Source organism: Zygosaccharomyces rouxii (genome assembly GCF_000026365.1).
Source record: "Zygosaccharomyces rouxii strain CBS732 chromosome B complete sequence".
Lineage (NCBI taxonomy): Eukaryota > Fungi > Ascomycota > Saccharomycetes > Saccharomycetales > Saccharomycetaceae > Zygosaccharomyces > Zygosaccharomyces rouxii.
The window spans coordinates 913,438-935,738 of NC_012991.1; the positions used below are offsets into that span (position 1 = coordinate 913,438).

Consider the following 22,301-nt stretch of genomic DNA (forward strand, 5'->3'; position numbering starts at 1 on the left):
TTTTTTCCTAGCAATTGGGTTGAATTGAGTTTCCTGCTTCGAGATCAATGGGTAACGAAGTAGATGAAGAAGTCCTGGAAAATCCGGAACTTTATGGATTGAGAAGGTCTCATAGAGCTTCTGCACATCCAACAACAAAGTATTTTAGTGAAGACGAGGATGCGGATGAAGATGAAGATGATGGACCCGTTATGGGATCTAGACGTAGAAAAAATAGACAATATACTGATCCTGATGCGGATGAAGGTGATATAGATGAGGAAGAGGACGAAGAGGACGAAGAAGAAGAAATAGGTGATGAAGAAGACGATGACGATTATTTTGGATCACCAAATAAATCAAAAAGACGTAGTCAGGGGAACAATCACGGAAGGAAAAGCAAACCAATGAAGGCTAAAGAAGAAAATTTACCTACTAGATTCTCGAATCGTACGAGTAAGGCTGTTAATTATAATATAGATTATTCCGATGAAGATTTACTAGAGTCTGATGATGGAGGGAGGGCCAAGGCTAATACTAATAACGACGAAATAGATGATGAGATGAATTCCGACGATGAACAAATGTACTATTCTACCACTCCTCAGGCTGCAGATGAGGATCGCGGTGTAGATCTAGTGATTACGCATAAGCTAAAAGATGATATCGATCCACAAGTGGAAAGTCAAGTACCTGAACTGAGTCAATGTAAGGAGAATTATCTATTTCTTATTAAATGGAGCGATGAATCCTATTTGCATAATACTTGGGAAGAGTATGAAAATCTAAAACAATATCGCGGTATCAAGAGAGTGGATAATTATTGTAAGCAGTTTATCATACAAGACTTGGAATTCAGATTAGACCCTTATGTTACGGCCGAAGACTTAGAAATCATGGACATGGAACGTGAAAGGCGGTTAGACGAATTTAAAGAATATGAAGAACCTGAAAGAATTGTTGATAGTCAACGTATTACAGATGATGAAGGTAGTTCACAATTACAATATTTGGTTAAGTGGCATCGCTTGAATTATGATGGAGCTACTTGGGAAAATGCAACTGAAATTGTTAAATTGGCGCCTGAGCAAGTTAAACATTTTCAAAATAGAACGAATTCCAAGATCCTCCCACAATATTCAAGTTCTTATTCATCTCAAAGGCCTCGTTTTGAAAAGTTAAGTGTACAACCACCATTTATTAAGAATGGTGAATTGAGAGATTTCCAACTGACCGGTATCAATTGGATGGCATTTCTTTGGTCAAAAAATGACAACGGTATATTAGCAGATGAAATGGGATTAGGTAAAACCGTTCAGACGGTAGCATTTATCAGCTGGTTAATTTTTGCACGAAGGCAAAATGGTCCCCATCTCATTGTGGTACCACTTTCTACAATGCCATCTTGGCAAGAGACCTTCGAGAAATGGGCTCCTGAGTTAAATTGCATTTGTTATATGGGGAATCAGAAGTCAAGAGACGCTATTAGAGAATACGAATTTTACACAAATCCACAAGCAAAAGGTAAGAAAAATGTTAAATTTAACGTATTACTGACCACATATGAATACGTGTTAAAAGATCGCTACGAATTTAGTACTATAAGATGGCAATTCATGGCAGTTGATGAAGCTCACAGGTTGAAAAATGCAGAATCTTCACTCTATGAATCCTTGAATAGTCTCAAAGTGTCCAACCGTCTTTTAATCACAGGTACCCCATTGCAAAACAATATCAAAGAACTGGCCGCACTGGTGAATTTCTTAATGCCTGGAAGATTTACCATAGATCAAGAAATTGATTTTGAAAATCAAGATGATGAACAAGAACAATACATTAGAGATTTACATCAAAGGTTACAACCATTCATCTTACGTCGTCTCAAAAAAGATGTGGAAAAATCACTACCGTCTAAGACCGAACGTATTTTACGTGTGGAATTATCTGATGTACAAACAGAATATTACAGAAACATTCTAACCAAAAATTATAGTGCATTAACAGCAGGTGCTAAAGGTGGCCATTTCTCCCTTTTAAACATCATGAATGAATTGAAAAAAGGTTCTAATCATCCTTATTTATTCGATAATGCTGAAGAAAGAGTGCTCGAGAAATTCGGTGACGGTAATAGATCTAGAGAAAACATCCTTAGAGGTTTGATTATGTCATCTGGTAAAATGGTTTTACTTGATAAATTATTGACCAGATTAAAGAAAGATGGTCATCGTGTATTAATCTTTTCACAAATGGTAAGAATGCTTGACATATTAGGGGATTATTTGTCAATTAAGGGAATCAATTTTCAAAGGTTAGATGGTACGGTTCCATCTAATCAAAGAAGAATTTCCATCGATCACTTCAATGCACCTGATTCCAACGATTTCGTGTTTTTATTGTCTACAAGAGCTGGTGGGCTAGGTATTAATTTGATGACGGCGGATACAGTTATCATATTTGATTCCGATTGGAACCCTCAAGCAGATTTACAGGCTATGGCTAGAGCTCATCGTATTGGACAGAAAAATCATGTCATGGTTTACAGATTGGTTTCCAAAGATACGGTAGAAGAAGAAGTTTTAGAAAGAGCTCGTAAGAAGATGATTTTGGAATACGCTATCATTTCTCTTGGTGTCACTGATGGTAATCAATACAGTAAGAAGAACGAACCCTCTGCAGGTGAACTATCAGAAATTTTGAAATTTGGTGCCGGTAATATGTTTACCGCTAACGATAACCAAAAGAAATTAGAAGATTTGAATTTGGATGACGTCTTGAATCATGCTGAAGACCACGTAACGACTCCGGATCTTGGTGAATCTCATCTCGGTGGCGAAGAATTTTTGAAACAGTTCGAAGTTACCGATTATAAGGCAGATGTGGATTGGGATGACATTATTCCTGAAGATGAATTGAAAAAATTGCAAGACGAAGATCAAAAACGTCGGGATGATGAATACGTTCAAGAACAATTGCAACTGATGAATCGTAGAAATAACGCTTTGAAGAAAATTAAGGATAGCGTTAATGGCGATGGGTCTACCCAGGTATCTGAAGATGAAAGTGGTACTAAGGCAGCCAGAAGACGTGATAAAGTGAACAACATGGAAGATTTGGAAGAAAAGGAGATACGTGCACTTTACAAAGCTGTTCTCAAACATGGTGACATTACGGAAATGCTTGACACTTTGATAGCCGATGGTTCGTTACCGGATAAGTCAGTTGAAAAATACGAAGAAGCTTATTCGCAAATGATAGAGGACGCTAGACAATATTTGGAGAAGGAGGAACGTAAGAGAACTCACATCATGGAAGCCTTGGAGGATGATGCACGTAATTACAGATCAAAATTAAAGTCTGGTGATGTCAAACAAGAAGATCAACCAAAGGATAATCCATTGACTAGACTAGCGGCTAAAAGGAAAGAGAAGAAGGCTGTATTATTCCAGTTCGAGGATATGAAGAACTTGAATGCGGAGTCATTAGTCAACAGAGTGGAAGATATGAAATTGTTGAAAGGCTACATCGATAAACATTACAAGGATGATCCATTTAAATTCAAATTTAACTCTCAACAGCCAAAGGCGGTACAGAATTGGAACTGCCGTTGGGAAAAATCCGATGATGAGAAATTAATTGTCGGGGTGTACAAGTACGGTTACGGATCTTGGTCTCAAATACGAGATGACCCATTCCTTGGACTAGAGAACAAGATTTTCCTCAACGATACAGGCGGTGGGAACGCTGGAGCCGGAGCTGGAGCCGGAGCTGGATCAAGACCAGCATCAGCAGCCCAAGAAACATCGTCATCAGCAGATAAGAAGGCCAAAGGTTCGAAGAAAGTTCCCGGTTCCATCCATTTGGGTAGAAGAGTTGATTATTTAATCACAGTCTTAAAAGACGAGTCTAATGAAACCAGTGAGCCTACTGGCCCCAAACGTCGTAAACCAGCAAGTAAGGCAGGCACTCCTGACACCGGTAATGAACCTCCTGCTAAACGTATGAAACCACTACCGAGAGGTCCAGCATCTATGAGTCCCTCTCGTGCTGGTTCCAGCTCTTCCGCCAACGGCAAAGGCAGTAAACCACCCAAACTTTCGAACAGCAATGGTAACAACAATAACGGCAAAAACAGCGGCAACGACGGTTCCAGTAGTAATAACAAAAATGGTCCTACACCGCCTTTACACCTTAAGGAATATGACAGTATGGATGAGGAAGATTGTATGAGAGCCATGGGTGCGATGAGAACTTCTTTGAAGCGCCTAAGACGTGGTGGTAAAGGTCTGGATCGTAAGGAATGGGCCCAAATCCTTAAGACTGAATTAACGGCAATTGGTAATCACATAGAATCCCAAAAGACTTCTTCCAACAGGAAAAATCCTGAGAAACTACGTAAACACCTGTGGTCATATTCTGCCAATTTTTGGCCTGCTGCAGTTAAAAGTACTAAACTTATGGCCATGTACGACAAGATCACAGGCTCTAAGGGTAAACCGGGTGCCTAAACTACACTAACAAAAGAAAAAAGAAGATGAATATGATACTATGAACTACCTTAATTATCAGAAAATCAACAGAATCATATAAACTGTATAATACCTTGTTTTCCTTTTAATATTTGAATGATTAAGAAGATATAATAGTAGTAGTAGTAGTAATGCATTATTCTTGATCCAGTAAGCCAAAATCCATACCACGTGAATATCACGCGACCACAGAGGATCGACAATTCCTATGAAAGTTCGTATAAAACGAGTTTAATTTTTTTTTTGCGTTTCTTTTTGTGTCCGGAAGAGGAAGGGAAGGAGGAAGAAGGAAAAAAAAAAAAAAATTTTTTTTCATCAAACCTGATGAGCTCATCATCAACTCGATGTTCTTGACCGACTCTCTTTATCTTAGTTAATGCTTGAAAACTTTTAGAACAGGAATAATCACTCTGGATTTGAATAATAATTTGGATTCTTTGAGGCAAGATATTTTGACTATTAGAGACCGTTTGAAAACAAACAAAGGGCAAGTCATTCTTACCTCTAATAAACAGCTTTTGGTTCCCCATCCTTTAGCTATAATCCAATACTTATAAAAAAAAAAACTAAAAAAAATCAAAAAATAATAAAAAACTTCAAAGCCATGTCTGATATTGCCGATAAGACTGCTGAACAATTGGAGCAATTGAATTTGCAAGAAGCTCCTCAGACGGCCCCAACCTCTACCGATTCCGATAGCCAAAAGGTAGAGACTTCAACCGCTTCTCTTTATGTAGGTGAGTTGGATCCAACGGTCTCTGAAGCCTTGTTGTACGATATCTTTTCACCAATCGGATCTGTTTCTTCAATCCGTGTTTGCCGTGACGCTATTACCAAGACATCTCTTGGTTATGCTTACGTTAACTTCAACGACTATGAAGCCGGTAGACAAGCAATTGAAAAGTTGAACTACACTCCAATCAAGGGCCAACCATGCCGTATTATGTGGTCTCAACGTGATCCATCTTTGAGAAAGAAAGGTTCCGGTAACATCTTTATCAAGAACTTGCACGCTGATATCGACAACAAGGCTCTTCACGATACCTTCTCTGTTTTTGGTAACATTTTGTCATGTAAGATTGCTACTGATGAAGTTACTGGTAACTCCAAGGGTTTTGGTTTCGTTCATTTCGAAAGTGATGAAGCTGCTAGAGAAGCTATTGACGCCATCAACGGTATGTTGCTAAACGGTCAAGAAGTTTATGTTGCTCCTCATGTTTCTAGAAAGGATCGTCAATCTAAGTTGGAAGAAGCCAAGGCTAACTTCACCAACGTTTACATCAAGAACATCAGTTTGGAGACTCCTGAACAAGAATTCGAAGAATTCTTCAAGAAGGTTGCTCCTGTTACTTCAGTCCACTTAGAAAAAGACTCTGAAGGTAAATTGAGAGGCTTCGGATTTGTCAACTATGAAACTCATGCTGGTGCCGCTAAAGCCGTTGAAGAATTGAACGGTGTTGAATTCCACGGTCAACAACTACACGTTGGTCGTGCTCAAAAGAAATACGAACGTCAACAGGAATTGAGAAGACAATACGAACAATCCAAATTGGAAAAGATGGAAAAATACCAAGGTGTTAACCTTTTCATCAAGAATTTGGACGATTCTATTGATGATGAACGTTTGAGAGAAGAATTTTCTCCATTCGGTACCATCACTTCTGTTAAGGTTATGACCACTGAAAATGGTAAGTCTAAGGGTTTCGGTTTCGTTTGTTTCTCAACCCCAGAAGAAGCTACCAAGGCCATCACTGAAAAGAACCAACAAATTGTCGCTGGCAAGCCACTTTACGTTGCCATTGCTCAAAGAAAGGATGTTAGACGTTCTCAATTGGCTCAACAGATCCAAGCTAGAAACCAAATGAGATACCAGCAAGTCACCGCTGCAGCTGCTGCCGCAGCCGCTGGCATGCGTGGTCAATTCATGCCACCAATGTTCTACGGTGTCATGCCACCAAGAGGTGTTCCATTCAATGGTCCAAACCCACAACAATTAGCTGCAATGGGCGGAATGCCAAAGAATGGCATGCCACCACAACAATTTAGAAACGGTCCAATGTATGGTGTTCCACCACAAGGTGCTCCACAACAAGCAGGTTTCGTTAGAAATGGTGCTAACGCAAACCAATTCTACCAACAGAAGCAAAGACAATTGTTAGGTGAACAACTTTACAAGAAAGTTTTTGCAAGGACTTCTGACGAAGAGGCCGCTGGTAAGATCACCGGTATGATTTTAGACTTGCCCTCTCAAGAAGTTGTTCCTCTATTAGAAAGTGATGAATTGTTCGAACAACATTTCAAGGAGGCTTTTGCTGCTTATGAAACCTTCAAGCAAGAACAAGAGCAACAAAACGTTCAAGCTGCTTAAGCTTGAGCTTACCGCTTTCTTTTGCCCTTCTTTCACTGCCCCCCTCCTCCGATTTCCTGATATCTAACATGCTAAATTAGCTCAAACACAGATTCACTGTTAAATTGTTTTTTTTATTATTACTAATTTTTTTTATTAAATCTGAATTTGAACAAGTTTTGATCAATTTCGTAACTACCAACCTCCAGTTTACCAACAACTAGCGTTTAGTTTATATTAGCTGTAATATTTACTCAGTTTCCCATAGAGCCCCCTGCAAGATGTGCCTCCATTGAAAGGAATCATCTTGGACAATGCGGGAAAATTGTTGGTAGTCTCTAAAAAATTCTTATCGGTGAGCTAACCCGACTTATCCGGCATTATTCTTGTTCATTTTAAACCGCCCATCTCTTGACACGTTACCCGCACCCAGATCGCTACAATCATGGGAAGTTTCGGGTTAGGGGCATAAGATGTTATAATAGTTAAAACGAAATCCGATGAGTAGTTCAAAATACTACCGGTGTGCAGTAAAGTAGCAAGCATACTACCAAGACAAGGCTACCATTTGTTGAAATGGCTTCGTTACCGAAGAGAATCATCAAGGAAACTGAAAGGTTAGCCAGTGATCCAGTACCTGGTATCAGTGCCGAACCTCACGAGGACAACCTACGTTATTTCGCTGTCACTATTGAAGGTCCCGAAGAATCACCATATGAAAACGGTGTCTTTGAACTAGAACTATATTTACCCGATGATTATCCGATGGAAGCACCAAAAGTTAGATTCCTGACAAGAATATACCACCCAAATATCGATAGATTGGGCAGGATTTGTCTGGATGTCTTAAAGAACAATTGGTCACCTGCGCTACAAATAAGAACGGTTCTACTTTCCATTCAAGCCTTATTGGCTAGCCCAAATCCAAATGATCCACTAGCTAATGATGTCGCAGAGGAATGGATCAAGAATGAAGAACTAGCAATTTCAAAGGCCAAGGAATGGACAAAATTATACGCAGGGAAAAGGTGATCAAGCGTAGGTTTGTACTAAATAGCATATAAGGAATCGAATAAGAAATTGCAGATTATACCGGATCACACTACTGCTTAGATATATATAGACACATATATATATCCGAATATATGTATCAAAAGTGCCATTACCGGCTACTCGTTATACCTTCGCGATTCGCGGCATTTAACACGAAACTTTCCCGATTAACAACTACCAGTTTACCAATGTCAGATCAAGCTTTTAAATACGTAGATTGAAATAACTTTAAAACAACCAAACCTTTTGTTAAGACGCCTTAAGGTTTGTTAGGAATATACCAAGCATTGAATACTGCTAGTTTCTCTAATTACGATTTTTTCTCATCGGAGGTCGAATCAGGAAACGGGATTTGTCAAGGAAAGCGACTTGATCCTGAAGTTCTTTACAGGGTGCGTTTGAGAAACCTAGAGAGACAGAGAGGCAAAACAAGAGAAGTTGTCGGTAAGAGTTGTATGTAAACTAGAGTTCATTAAGCCTAAAACATTGAGTGAGAATTATTGTCTTAGATAACTGCTAGCCAGAAGGAAAGGAAGGGAGAAGAAAAAAAGAAAAAAGAAAACGGAAAAATGTCACAAGAGGATGCTCCTACGAATGCTCCAAGATTTGTTGACAAACACCCAGATTCTCCATTCGACGACACTTTTGAGTTTGAAGAGAATGTTCCCAAGAGAAAACCTTCAAGAGGTGGATCAATTCTGAAAAAATTTGGTAGTTTTAGAAGGAATAATGACGACAGTAGCGGCGGACAAGATGGAAAACTACGAGTGGCATTTGATGAGCTTGATGACCAGTCTTCGTTCTCGCCGGGTACGCAGTCAAACAAAGCGCGTAATAATAACGATGATTACGTATTAGGATTTCAAGGTGATGAGGAAGATGAAGATGAAGATGATGATGCTCATTCTTACAAGGCTACCCCACGTTTAGGTGGTATTGAAGGTGAAGGTGCTACTTTTGAAGATGTGTCATTAGATGGTGCAGATCAAAACAATAAAGATAGTAAATATGGCACATCGAGTCAAACTCAACAAGAGATGAAGAGATTGCGTATGGGTACTAGAAGAAATAATAAAGGAAATGTGAGTGTTGGGAGAGCTAAAACGTTACGTTGGGCGAAGAAAAATTTCCATAACCCATTTGAGGATCCAAAGAAAGATAGCCCTCCTGTTGATGAGACTGGTATGGAAAATCGTATTGGACAAATGAGAACGATTTATTTCAATATGCCATTACCTCAGAATATGCTTGATGAAGAAGGTAAGCCGATTACTCGCTATCCAAGGAACAAAATCAGAACGACAAAATATACACCATTAACGTTTTTTCCCAAGAATATTGCGTTACAATTTCAAAATTTTGCTAACGTTTATTTTTTGATTTTGGTTATTCTCGGTGGATTTTCAATCTTTGGTGTTACAAGTCCTGGTATGAATGCAGTCCCATTAATTGTTATTGTTATTATCACCGCTATTAAGGATGCCTTTGAAGATTCAAGACGTACCGTTCTTGATTTAGAGGTCAACAATACAAGAACTTACATTTTACAAGGTATGGAAAATTCCAATGTTTCTAATGATAGCGTTTCACCTTGGAGAAGATTTAAAAAGGCAAATTCGAAATTACTATTCCAACTTATCACTTATTGTAAAAGCCATATGACTGAAGATGGTAAAAGGAGAAGATTACAAGCAAAAAGAGCTAAACTGCATGGTACAAGACTGTCAAGTGATAAACCCCGTAATTCCTTAGATTCAATTGAAAGTTATAGAGCTTCGGGCGATTATGCTCGTTTTTCTCAGGATTTTGATAATTTGGGTCGTGTTGTCTCTAGAACTGATGATGTTAATATCATCGATAGAGAATTACCATCAAACACCGAATGTAAATTTAACAAAGATTATTGGAAAAATGTTAGAGTTGGTGATGTGGTTCGTATTCATAACAATGACGAAATTCCTGCAGATATTATTCTTTTATCCACATCAGATTTAGATGGTGCTTGTTATGTGGAAACTAAGAATTTAGATGGTGAAACTAATCTAAAAGTTCGTCAATCATTGAAATGTACTCATAAGATTAGAAATTCTCGTGATGTGACTAGAACAAAATTTTGGGTTGAAAGTGAAGGTCCACATGCTAATTTGTATTCTTATCAAGGAAATTTAAAATATCTGGATACGAAAGATGACGAATTGAGAAATGAACCAATCAATATAAACAATATGCTACTTCGAGGATTTACTTTAAGGAACACCAAATGGGCAATGGGGATTGTGGTTTTCACTGGTGATGATACGAAGACAATGTTAAATTCTGGTGTTACTCCAACTAAAAAATCAAAGATCTCAAAAGAATTGAATTTTTCAGTTTTAATCAATTTCTTAGTATTATTCATCTTATGTTTCATCTCTGGTGTGGCTAATGGTGCTAATTATGAAAAAAGTGATCAATCTCGAGATTCTTATGAATTTGGTACAGTGGCTGGTAATCCTGCTACTAATGGATTTGTATCATTTTGGGTCGCAGTTATTTTATATCAATCCTTGGTCCCAATTTCGCTATACATTTCTGTGGAAATTATTAAGACGGCTCAAGCAGCATTTATCTATGGTGATGTGCTTCTTTACAACGCTCGGTTGGATTACCCTTGTACACCAAAGTCTTGGAACATTTCTGATGATTTAGGGCAAATTGAATATATTTTCTCCGATAAAACAGGAACTTTAACCCAAAACGTTATGGAATTCAAGAAAGCTACGATTAACGGTATTTCTTACGGACGTGCTTATACAGAGGCTTTAGCAGGTTTGAGGAAAAGACAAGGTGTAGATACGGATACTGAAGGTCGTCGCGAAAAGGAAGAAATTGCCAGAGATAAGGATACTATGATCAATGAATTGAGAGCCTTATCAAGTAATTCTCAATTCAATCCCGATGATCTAACATTTATCTCTAAGGAATTCGTTCGTGACTTACAAGGTGACAATGGTGAATACCAACAGAGATGTTGTGAACATTTCATGTTGGCATTGTCTCTATGTCATTCTGTACTTGTGGAGCCTAGTAAACATGATCCTCAGAAATTGGACCTTAAGGCACAATCACCAGATGAAGCTGCACTTGTCGGTACTGCTCGTGATGTAGGGTTCAGTTTTGTGGGTAAGACAAAGAAAGGTTTACTAGTGGAAATTCAAGGTGTCACCAAAGAATTCAGAATTCTAAACATCTTAGAGTTTAACTCCTCTAGAAAGAGAATGAGTTGTATTGTACAAATTCCTCCAGCTAATCCCGGTGATGATCCAAGAGCTCTTTTAATCTGTAAAGGTGCGGATTCAGTCATTTATTCCAGGTTGAAACGTTCTGGAGCAGCAAATGATGAAACTCTTCTTGAAAGAACTGCTTTACATTTAGAACAATATGCTACTGAAGGTTTGAGAACTTTGTGTTTAGCTCAAAGAGAAATATCGTGGGCGGAATATGTGGAGTGGAATAAAAAATACGATACAGCAGCTGCGGCCTTAACTAATAGAGAAGAAAGGTTAGACGAAGTCGCTGATATCATTGAACGTGAATTAGTTCTCTTAGGTGGTACCGCAATTGAAGATCGTTTACAAGATGGTGTTCCTGATTCTATTTCATTATTAGGTAAAGCTGGTATTAAGCTTTGGGTTTTGACTGGTGATAAAGTGGAAACTGCCATTAACATTGGGTTCTCATGTAATCTTTTGACTAATGAAATGGAACTACTAATCGTCAAACAAGCAGGTGAAGATGTGGAAGAATTTGGAAGCGATCCGTTTGAAGTCGTGAACACTTTACTAACTAAATATTTGAGGGAAAAATTTAGTATGACGGGATCTGAAACGGAACTAGCTGAGGCTAGACGTGAGCACGGGTTACCTCAAGGTGAATATGGTGTGGTTATTGATGGTGATGCATTGAAATTGGCATTAAGCAATGATGACATTAGACGTAAATTTTTATTGCTGTGCAAGAACTGTAAAGCCGTTCTATGTTGTAGAGTGTCTCCATCTCAGAAGGCTGCCGTTCTTAAATTGGTTAAAGAATGGTTATCAGTGATGACCTTGGCCATTGGTGATGGTTCTAATGACGTTGCCATGATTCAATCTGCTGATGTTGGTATTGGTATTGCTGGTGAAGAAGGTCGTCAAGCTGTGATGTGTTCGGATTATGCTATTGGTCAATTCCGTTATCTAACGAGATTGGTTCTTGTCCATGGTAGATGGTCTTATAAAAGATTAGCAGAAATGATTCCTGAATTTTTTTACAAAAACGTTATTTTCACTTTGGCATTGTTCTGGTACGGTATCTATAATAATTTTGATGGGTCATATTTATATGAATACACCTATGTGATGTTCTACAACTTGGCATTCACATCATTACCAGTTATCTTTTTAGGTATACTGGATCAAGATGTAAGTGATACCGTTTCATTGATTGTCCCTGAGTTGTACCATGTCGGTATCTTACGTTTAGAATGGAATCAATACAAATTTTTGTGGTATATGGTTGATGGTCTTTACCAATCGGTTATTTGTTTCTTCTTCCCCTATTTGGTTTATCACAAGACCATGATTGCATCAAATAATGGTTTAGGTCTGGAACATCGTTATTACCTTGGTACCATCGTTACCACAATTGCTGTAGTTACTTGTAATAGTTATGTGCTATTACACCAATACAGATGGGATTGGTTTACAACTATGTTTATCGCCATTTCATGTTTGGTTCTTTTCTCTTGGACAGGTATTTGGTCAAGCTCCCTTGCAAGTGGTGAATTTTTTAAAGCTGGTGCCCGTCTTTATGGTTCACCTTCATTTTGGGCGGTTTTCTTTGTTGGGACAGTATTCTGTCTATTACCAAGATTTACCTGGGATTGTTTTAACAAAATGTTTAACCCCAGAGACGTGGATATAGTTAGAGAAATGTGGTTACGAGGTGATTTTGACCATTACCCTCCAGGATACGATCCAACAGATCCAAATAGACCTAATATTTCCAAGGGTGGCAGATTCGGTGAGAATGTAATTTCCTTAGGTGCACTCTCTAACGGTGTTAATGATACCTATTCACATGACACTGTTACAACCGAAGAAATTCCTATGCGTGTAATGGATTTCCCAGATGGATCACCAAGACAATTTGTCAAAGAGGAACCATGGAAATCTTCACCAAGAGAAAACCAAGATTTGCTACATTCACCAAGAATAAAACAACAAAAACAAGAAAAATTGGAACAATTAAACAAATTGGAACGATTAGAAGAATTAGAACAAGCTGAACAAGAACAGCGGCTTCAATTGTCAGCTCTGAGCGGTCCAAGTGATCCAGAGCTCTCAATGGCAACTGCGCCATCACCTTACGTGCCACCAAGAATCTCATACAATCCACCAAGAGCCTCTTACGATGTACCTCGTGGGCCTTACGTTCAAAGAGGTCCGCAGGATCCACCAAGAGCTTCTTACAACTATCCAAGACATTCATATGATAGAGCTCGCCTGTCTATGGATAGACCAAGACGTTCCATGACAAGCGATCCGGCTAGAGTTTCTTTGGAACGTACTAGAAATGAGATGCTTGCTAATAACCAGCTTGATTACAGATATTCAACGGATAGAGCTCGTACATCACTTGACCTACCGGGTGTAACACACGCAGTTAACCTAATGAACCAGGGCAAGAAATGAGCAGCACAATAAAAAAAAAAGGAAACATTACAAAGATACAAACAAAACAAAACAATATCATATTTATACATTTGCCGCCATCATTTATGAATATACACTAAATGCAATATATATAAAATATACACTATTTCTCCTGTCTTCATTACTTCTTCTCGTCTTAGTCGGGTATTCGGGTAACGGCATGCACCCCCACACCTTGCTGGTGAAAAAATCATCGAGAGGAAAAAAAAGCCAGGAAGGAGGTTAGGCAGGATACCTAAGCCTTTTCATATACACATAGAAGTGCTTAGAGGAGGATCTGATTGTCATTCTAAAGGTGGGAGGAGATTCTACTGAACAATTAGTTGTCAGTTCTCACATCTATTTAAAAGGTGAATCCTCTTTCCAGCGACGGTTCGAGTCTCAAAGGAGCGTCTATAATTGGAGAAAGACGGGGTCTAAAGATTAAAAGATTCAAAGGAATTGGCTGGATTATAATTATTTTTACTATTACTATCGCTATTTTGGAATTATCAAGTTGAGCTCTTCTTTTTTTTTGTTATTTTCATTATTTTCACTTTGATTTACATCGATTCCTTGTGGATCTCCAATCGCTATGACCAAGGCAACTCGAGGCCCGAGGAGTAATTCTGGGTTACAAAGTAGTTCCAAGTCACCAACTGTTGAATCTGTTAACAAATGGAAGATTCCTCATTATTACAGAAGATCACCATCCAGCGCGTCTCAAAATTCAAATTCAATGGATTCAAATGGTGGTAGTACTCCAACGACACCCAACATCAATGTAATGAGTTCTCCGAAGAAAGTTTTGATAGAAGATCGAAAGAGAAATGATAGCGCTAATGGCGGTAGTTGTAATAGGCCAAAAAAAAGTAACGGATCAAGATCAAAGCGAAGTAGCAAGAAAAATCCAGGTGAAATGGTTTTTGTTAATTACACTGTTCAAGATGGTGGGTCTGATATTGATAATAATAATTCGCCGAATGAATTTTCACAACCCCCTCCAAAAAAGAAATCGTCCAAGAGTCGTATGCTAAAAATTTTTGGAAATTCTAAAAATGAATCTCCAGATGGTAGTCCAAGTCAATCTGTTAAGCGATCTTATAGCTCATTGCTGAAGTATGCCCCCTCACTACCCCAAGGTAACGGCTTACCGCGTCGTATCGTTACTGGTAATCATGGTCAGTCCGCGAATGGAAGTTTGGGTGATTCTGATGACGAAATAGTCCCTACTTCACAACCGCCATCCCAATTCGATCCCTTATCATTAGGAATTTTTCAGCCCTATATGGCGGATAACATTGTCTCCACAGGCAACGATAGTGATACACTTAAGAATGCTAGTAATGACTCTCATAGTAACAGTACTAATGAACAATCTATCATTTCCGACCCAACTGTAATGGGTTCAAGGACAACTGACGAGAATGACGCATCAATAGCATTTAGTAAAATGTTTTCAAGGAAAAGGGCAAATACTGGCGGGTCCATGTCTTCCCTAACTTCTTTGAATGCAGGTTTACAACAACCACAACAAATGGTACAAAATCCATCGCATCCACAACTTCCTCATTCTCAATCATATTCAAATTTGGGGAATGCCGTTATGCCTGGAAATCAAAGAAATTTATCATTTTCATCGATTTCTTCTTATGGCAATAAATTTTCTCCAGTCAGAACTGCTTCTCCTGCAAGACCAAGGTCTGCTAGAAGTTCATTGGGTTTGAGAATTTCAAGGGATACAAATTCATTCCATGATTTACCAGAATCAAGTACTTCAGGTGTTGTTGCTCAAGAAGTGTTTTTAGATTCTCAATCAACGGGTAAAGGTAAACCCATGACAGCCGCTAGTGCAAGGTATAAACGTAAGCAAGATTCGTTGAGTGATATTCATCGCATTTACACACCATCTGCTGTTACCAGTAATGCTTCGGCAACTCCATCATCTTCACTGGTCACACCACCCGCATTTCCTGCGGGTTATACGGCTGCTTCATCAGCCTCATCAACACCAAATGCCCTAGAATTGAGCCAACTTAATAATAGTGCTAGTAATAGTACTTTTAACAACACAAATAGTGGTACCAATTTAGAATCATATGGGTCTCATAATGCTTCTTCGGTATTTTATAAAGATAATTCCACGGAACTTTTGCTCGAAGATTCTGACATGCCAACCCCAGTTGAAAATTTCCCTGCATTGAAAGGCATTCCAAGAACAACATTAGAGGAAAAGGAAGAAGAAGAGGATAATGCCTTAAAAAATACCAATCGCATAACAACTAATCATGATCGAATGCACGTACCATCAAATAATGAAACAATGGATTACGTGCAATTAGCTCAAGGCGGTAGTACTAGCAGTAGTCAAGTAGATTCCCTAATGACTAATTCTTTATCTGCTACCACTACCAGTAGCGTTTTAGGTAATCACACTTTCCAAGACCATGCTAATCCAATATTAAACACTAAAGATTTAAAGATTGATAATCACGGTAAATTAATGGGCAAGTCTCCAACTAATTTGGGGGCTATACCACAAGGTAAAGCCGATTTACCAAATAGAAACGCAAAAGGCAATAATAATAATGTCGTTACTGGTCCATTGTCCAAACTGAATATGGAATTCGATTTTGAAAATTCTAATTCATTTTTCCGTGACCTTCAACCTCAACTTCAAACTCAATATAAATCGAATCAGGCTTCGAATAACGCCTATGGTAATGCCCAATCTAATGATTTCAATTCCGAACCTACTGATAAACAATTTCAGAAAAATCATTCATCTACAGTTAATACAAAGTTTAAGTTCCCTCCGGAATCTTTAGCTAATTTTTCGGTCGAAGATATGGAAACATCTGTGGGGATTCCTCAAGATTTTTTTGATCGGCCATCTGAGAATGGTGCTTCTAAAAAACCCAGCAATTTTCCATATTACGGTACTGAACTCGGTGATTTTTCATATTTGTAAGTGTTGGATTTTAACCATTTCTGCTAATGAATATAATATGAATTAACAGGAGGACTGTTTGATAGAGAGAAAAAAAAAAGTTGATGGCGAAAATGAATATTCCGTTCGAATCTCGGTTTTGTTTGTTTTGCTTGGTTCTTAGTTTCTTCACACGAATGTTCTTCTGACCAATTTATTAAAGAAATAAAATAAAATACAATAAAATGAAAAAAAAAATGAAGATTAAAATAAAATTAAAAAAAGGGAAAGCCAAAAACAATAATAAGAAGTTCACATAGTTATGTATTCTTTCCCCCTTCTCCTTTTTTTTTTACCTGCTTTGCATTTTTGTACATGTATCCGTTTATTCACACTTGTAAACAGTTATAAGAGTTACATAAAATGATAAAATAAAAAAAAAAAAAAAAAAAGTATATTTTCATTGAGTTATACATGTTCATGGATAATACCTTTTATATATTCTAATAAATGCTCTTTTGTTCCGTTAGGGTTATCCAATTGCCAGGTAATTGCTCTATCGTTTATTTCACCTAACCATGGGCCACCTTTTAATCCCAATGAACTTGCCATTTCTTTACCGTTGATCAATGGTTTTAATTCATGACAAGTTTGTAAATTCTGTTCAAAGATATATTTGTGGAAAAATTCATACTGATCAGCAATCGGTTCATTTTGTAAATGTTGAAAAAAGAAAGCTGTGAAATGTGCAATTTCCCAATCACCTTTGTAAACCCTCAAGAAATTACCCACGAATGATCTACCAAATTCCGGTTCATTTCTGTGGGAATAAAATCCAGAAACCATTTCTGCATATTGTCTGTTTGAATCGACAATTTTTGCCACTTGAGCTGATTCATTCTTACCAATTTTCAAGTCGTCCTTCAAAATACTTTCGGTAATTGACATGGTATTATTATTCTTCTTCCTTGTAGTCCATATAACCCGTAGCTGTGAAAATGGTAATAATACGTTGCTCAATAGGAAACATTTTTTAAAATTTGATGCTGCATTTTGCCAGTGTGATAGCAAAGCTGGCCATTTATTCATAAAGTCAGGTAAACGTGTAACCAGTTCTTTAATATGAAGATTTAGTCGACCGCTTTGATAAATTCCATCAATTGTCTTCCAATCTTCACCATGTTCTTTATTAAATTCTACCAATCCTAGATCGTTATTCCACACAAAAACAACATTATCAATATGTGCTTGTTGAATTAAAGAAATTCCCAATAAAGGATTTGGTCCTCGTAAAATTTTATCAACTTCTACACCAATTCTTTCCTTTGAAACCTTGGAACCAAAAGCCATATTAATATCACGATTATTCATTTCATTTAGAGCCTCACCGTCGATTTTAAAGTTGTATTTGGATGCAAATCTAATCAATCTTAATACACGCAACGGATCATCCAGGAAAGTTTGTCTCGGTGGTAATGGAGTTCTTAAGATCCCGCTTTTCAAATCTTCAATACCCCTTCTTGTAAAATCTTCCACCTTATTCTGTTTGATGTTGTAAAAAAGTGCATTTAATGTTGCATCCCTTCTTAATGCATCTTCTTCGGGCGTGCCAAATTTAACGATTGGAATTCTTGATTGTTCCGTATATTCTTCTGATCTTAAATTGACAAAATCAACCTCCATTCCAAAAAGTTTTGTAGTCGCAGTCTCTAAATGCTTGGATTTTTCAGGGTTTTTATCAATCTTATGAACATTGTTGGGCGTAACCTTATATTTAGAATAGTTTTCCCTTAAATAGTCTCCCAATTGAATGGCGAATTGCTCACCTGTCATTAAATTAATGGCAATATCTAAATCGTGAGAATCATATCCTAACAGCTTGTCTCTAACCCAGCCACCAGTAATTCTTAGCTCCAACGGTTTAGAAGTTGGGTTCTTTTGATTATAAAAAGCTGCATAATCGTTTAAAAATCCACAGATTTTCTTTTCCGCATCACTTAGAACAAGCTTTAAATCATTTTCTGTTACTGTTACCATTGTCATTCTACCAAAAGTTTTCTTTGCCCAATTAGATAATAAATAATTCATTAACTGGGAAGAAAGCCAACAGTTTAATCCTTTCTTTCCAATAGTATTTCTACGTCATCTTATCTCATCGCATCTCGATGAGTTAGTTGATGCTAGTTTTTCACTTTTCCATGTTGGAAAGACCGAAATTTTAGCGTCACACTAACCTGACACAAATAAATATTTAATCAAAGCTACAGAAATGATGCAGAATATTTCTTAGAACCTCCTAAACTATTTTCTAAAGCTGTAAATATATTTGGTGTTTAAGGTATTCCCTTTTTCCGCTAAGAAATAGCTCTGAGAAGAAGGATAGTAGGATATATATTATTTTATGACCCTTGTAAGAGCAAAAATCAAAAGAAAAGACCATTGTGGGATACTCCAGTGCTTTCTCAATATATTGGCGGTAAATAATTAATAATACAGTGTCTTTTAACCTCTGGTGCCCTAGTGTGCCCTATCCCATTATTGTGTGCCCTAATTGTGCGCCCTCATCTAAATTTTTTAAGGAGAAATGACAAAAGAAGAGTAAGGGGACACTAGCATCTACACTAACAATCAGAGGCATACCAAAGAATAAGAAGGGAACTAGATATTGTCTAAGGATACCATTTGCAAGAGGATTTTCAAACGTTTGATCGACGTTGTGTACTGCTGTGGTAGAATTTTCATAGTTACATTCCTTCCGATCCCTTCCCTTCATTTCTTCATCATTTTTTTTTTCTATTATATTACTACTTTAATCAAGTTGTACAAGGACCCTCTTATTCTTTATTGTGTTAAAGATGAGTAGTGATGGGATACCGGTATTTCGACCTAATTTCGAACAATTTGCAGATTTCTACGGTTATGTCAAGTCCATCAACAAGTATGGTATGCAATCAGGGATCGTCAAAATTATACCACCGAAAGAATGGCTGGACATGTTGGATGATCCACCAAATGCAGAGTTGTTACGACGGATTAAGATCAAGAGACCTATTCAGCAACATATAGCGGGTAGCCACGGTACATTTATGGTACAGAATGTGGAAAAGAATAAGGTTTATAACATAATCCAGTGGAAAGACTTATCACGTGACTATAGTCTACCTGAGAATGGCAAGTATTCGTCTGGTAGACAGTTAAGCTCTTCAAAAGTTAAGCTGAGGAACCACGATTCTTTCGAGCTATCAGATTTTGAAAACTTCCGCGAGGAACACAATGGAGATGGATTAGAACAATTTGATGATGAAGAAAGGTTAAACTCTTTGGAGAATTATTACTGGAAAACTCTTAATTTCACCACTCCAATGTATGGTGCGGACACTTTAGGCAGTGTTTTCCCCGAGGATTTAGACGTCTGGAACGTTTCCAAATTACCAAATATATTAGATCACATGGATGAGAAAGTTCCAGGTGTTAACAATTCTTATCTTTATGCGGGACTTTGGAAGGCCTCTTATCCTTGGCATTTGGAAGACCAAGATCTCTATTCTATTAACTATATTCATTTCGGAGCTCCTAAACAGTGGTATACGATTCCACAGGAGGATCATGAGAAATTCCATCGGTTTATGAAAGACCAATTCCCATTAGATTCTCAAAAATGTCCTGAATTTCTAAGGCATAAAGTGTATTTAGCGTCACCAAAACTTTTGGCACAAAATGGGATACGATGCAATAAAATTGTTCATCGTCAAAGGGAATTCATTATAACATTTCCCTATGGTTATCATGCAGGGTTTAATTATGGTTATAATTTAGCAGAATCGGTTAATTTTGCAACTGAAGAGTGGTTAGACATTGGTAAAAAAGCAGGTAAATGTATGTGTGTGGAAGATTCAGTTGGTATTGATGTGGACAGATTGGCTAAGAAGATAGAGAATATGAAAAGAGAAAATAACAATGAAGAAGTTGATGACAAGATGAAAAGTTTTGGAGAGTTGTTAAACCATAGTTCACAAGAATTGCAACAGATGGAGGAAAATAAAAACTCGCCGATATTGGGTGCAAGACCTCAATCTAGTTCCATTAGAAGTACAACTCCAAACCCCGGTCAATATTTCAATATGAACCAAACTATAAGTCGAATTTCATCGCCATTATTATCAAGAATGATGGATCTTTCTAATATAGTGGAACCAACTTTAGAGGATCCAACTCTAAAATTTAGGAAAAGGATTGCCCCTACAGGTATTGTCGATTCACCAAATGGTAGAACTCCTTCTGGAAATAATGAAAATGCACATGGTCTAAACATGGCGGCAGTCCCTTCATCTAATCCGCCATCGGCTTTATTAGATGATAATGATGATAATATGTTAGCTCTAAGTCTTGCCTCAATGGCGAACAGTGGAGCATCATCGCCAAGGTTAACATTGCCATCGTTGAATTCCCCCATCGAACATGCAAATTCTCAAACTATAGCAACTCATCATAATCAGAATGGTTCTAATTCTAATACCCTTAATGAAAACGAAAATACCCATAATTCATTTATCGTTTCACCTAAGCCATCCTATAATCACAATCCATTATCTTACTATTCAACTCAATCCCAGGGGAGGAACTCAACTCAGCAAGTACCGCCAGCTCCACTCTCACCAACAACTTCCAATTTACCGTTTATCAAAAAATTGAAATCACCGAATATTGTTACGTTGAATATCTCTAGGGAATCATCAAGAAGTCCGGTTTCGTTAGTTAATGATCACAGATCCCCACTGGCGGCAAACAATCCGTTAACTTATTCTTCGAGTGTTAGTTCCACTTTAAATCAAGTGCATACGGCTAACATCAATAGGAGCAATGGGAGGGCAGGTGAATCACTATCACCAGATCCCCTTCAAACTAAAAGAGTCAAGTTAGAAAGCCATCCATCAGGTTATCCTTCTAATACAACGCTGCCTTCAAGGAATTTAGAATTTCAGTCGCCGTCATCTCCAATTAAAAGTAGTGGCTTTTCACCAGGGAGGCCATTACCGAGTACTTCATCTGCTATGTCCACGACGGCGACCGCAACGGCACCTACAAGTAGAGGTAACAATAGCACCAGCGTGCCTGCAAGTAGTAGTGGAGAATCTTCAGCTGCTCTAGCGGCTGCGGCGGCTCAACAACCGAAATTCTCTACGAACGAAATTATGATTTCGGAGAATGGGAAAGTTTATGTCTGTCAGGAATGTAAAAGGCAATTCTCGTCTGGTCATCATTTAACAAGGCATAAGAAGTCGGTACATTCAGGTGAAAAACCTTATTCATGTCCTAAGTGTGGTAAGAAGTTCAAGAGAAGAGATCATGTCTTACAACATCTGAACAAAAAGATTCCTTGCACGCAGGAAAATGACGATCTTTCATCTAGAAATCAAAACCAAGGACACGTGGAACAATCAGGGACCATAGTAGAATAAACTGACATCGGGTTGTTATAACTTTTGTTTTTAATTGGAAGATGTCAAGAATATTGTATAAAGGATATAATATCCAAAGGAAAAAATTTAAAGAAAAAAAAAAAAAAGTTTTAGAGTGCTAGCCAAGATCGAGGACGTTCTCCTGTCTTTAGTTTATTTTGTTTATTTCCTTATAATGGTATTTAATACAAATGTAAGAATGTATACATGTTTTTTATAAAAAAACAAAACAGAGCAAAACAAAAACTGTTACCGGAACTTACTGATACGTTCCCATATTAATTATTTCTTTAC

At 37.7% G+C, this 22,301-nt stretch overlaps 7 protein-coding genes across 7 annotated transcripts; 6 read left to right on the plus strand and 1 right to left on the minus strand.

Moving 5' to 3' along the window:
• Nucleotides 1-47: 47 nt before the first annotated feature.
• On the plus strand, nt 48-4,484 carry CHD1 (chromatin-remodeling ATPase CHD1; the record flags this gene model as incomplete). Its single annotated transcript, XM_002495403.1, has 1 exon — nt 48-4,484. The coding sequence occupies one exon, from the start codon at nt 48-50 to the stop codon at nt 4,482-4,484; it is 4,437 nt and encodes a 1,478-aa protein (XP_002495448.1).
• A 625-nt stretch (nt 4,485-5,109) lies between these two features.
• On the plus strand, nt 5,110-6,873 carry PAB1 (polyadenylate-binding protein; the record flags this gene model as incomplete). The annotated part of the gene is made up of 1 exon (XM_002495404.1): nt 5,110-6,873. The coding sequence occupies one exon, from the start codon at nt 5,110-5,112 to the stop codon at nt 6,871-6,873; it is 1,764 nt and encodes a 587-aa protein (XP_002495449.1).
• A 555-nt stretch (nt 6,874-7,428) lies between these two features.
• On the plus strand, nt 7,429-7,884 carry UBC13 (E2 ubiquitin-conjugating protein UBC13; the record flags this gene model as incomplete). The annotated part of the gene is made up of 1 exon (XM_002495405.1): nt 7,429-7,884. One exon carries the CDS (start codon nt 7,429-7,431, stop codon nt 7,882-7,884), a length of 456 nt encoding a protein of 151 aa, XP_002495450.1.
• A 590-nt stretch (nt 7,885-8,474) lies between these two features.
• DNF1 (aminophospholipid-translocating P4-type ATPase DNF1) lies at nt 8,475-13,619 on the plus strand (the record flags this gene model as incomplete). Its single annotated transcript, XM_002495406.1, has 1 exon — nt 8,475-13,619. One exon carries the CDS (start codon nt 8,475-8,477, stop codon nt 13,617-13,619), a length of 5,145 nt encoding a protein of 1,714 aa, XP_002495451.1.
• A 595-nt stretch (nt 13,620-14,214) lies between these two features.
• On the plus strand, nt 14,215-16,590 carry BCK2 (Bck2p; the record flags this gene model as incomplete). Its single annotated transcript, XM_002495407.1, has 1 exon — nt 14,215-16,590. One exon carries the CDS (start codon nt 14,215-14,217, stop codon nt 16,588-16,590), a length of 2,376 nt encoding a protein of 791 aa, XP_002495452.1.
• A 426-nt stretch (nt 16,591-17,016) lies between these two features.
• Nucleotides 17,017-18,636, minus strand: CCA1 (tRNA adenylyltransferase; the record flags this gene model as incomplete). Its single annotated transcript, XM_002495408.1, has 1 exon — nt 17,017-18,636. The coding sequence occupies one exon, from the start codon at nt 18,634-18,636 to the stop codon at nt 17,017-17,019; it is 1,620 nt and encodes a 539-aa protein (XP_002495453.1).
• A 767-nt stretch (nt 18,637-19,403) lies between these two features.
• ZYRO0B11770g (uncharacterized protein) lies at nt 19,404-22,007 on the plus strand (the record flags this gene model as incomplete). The annotated part of the gene is made up of 1 exon (XM_002495409.1): nt 19,404-22,007. The coding sequence occupies one exon, from the start codon at nt 19,404-19,406 to the stop codon at nt 22,005-22,007; it is 2,604 nt and encodes an 867-aa protein (XP_002495454.1).
• Between the last annotated feature and the right edge of the window lie 294 nt (nt 22,008-22,301).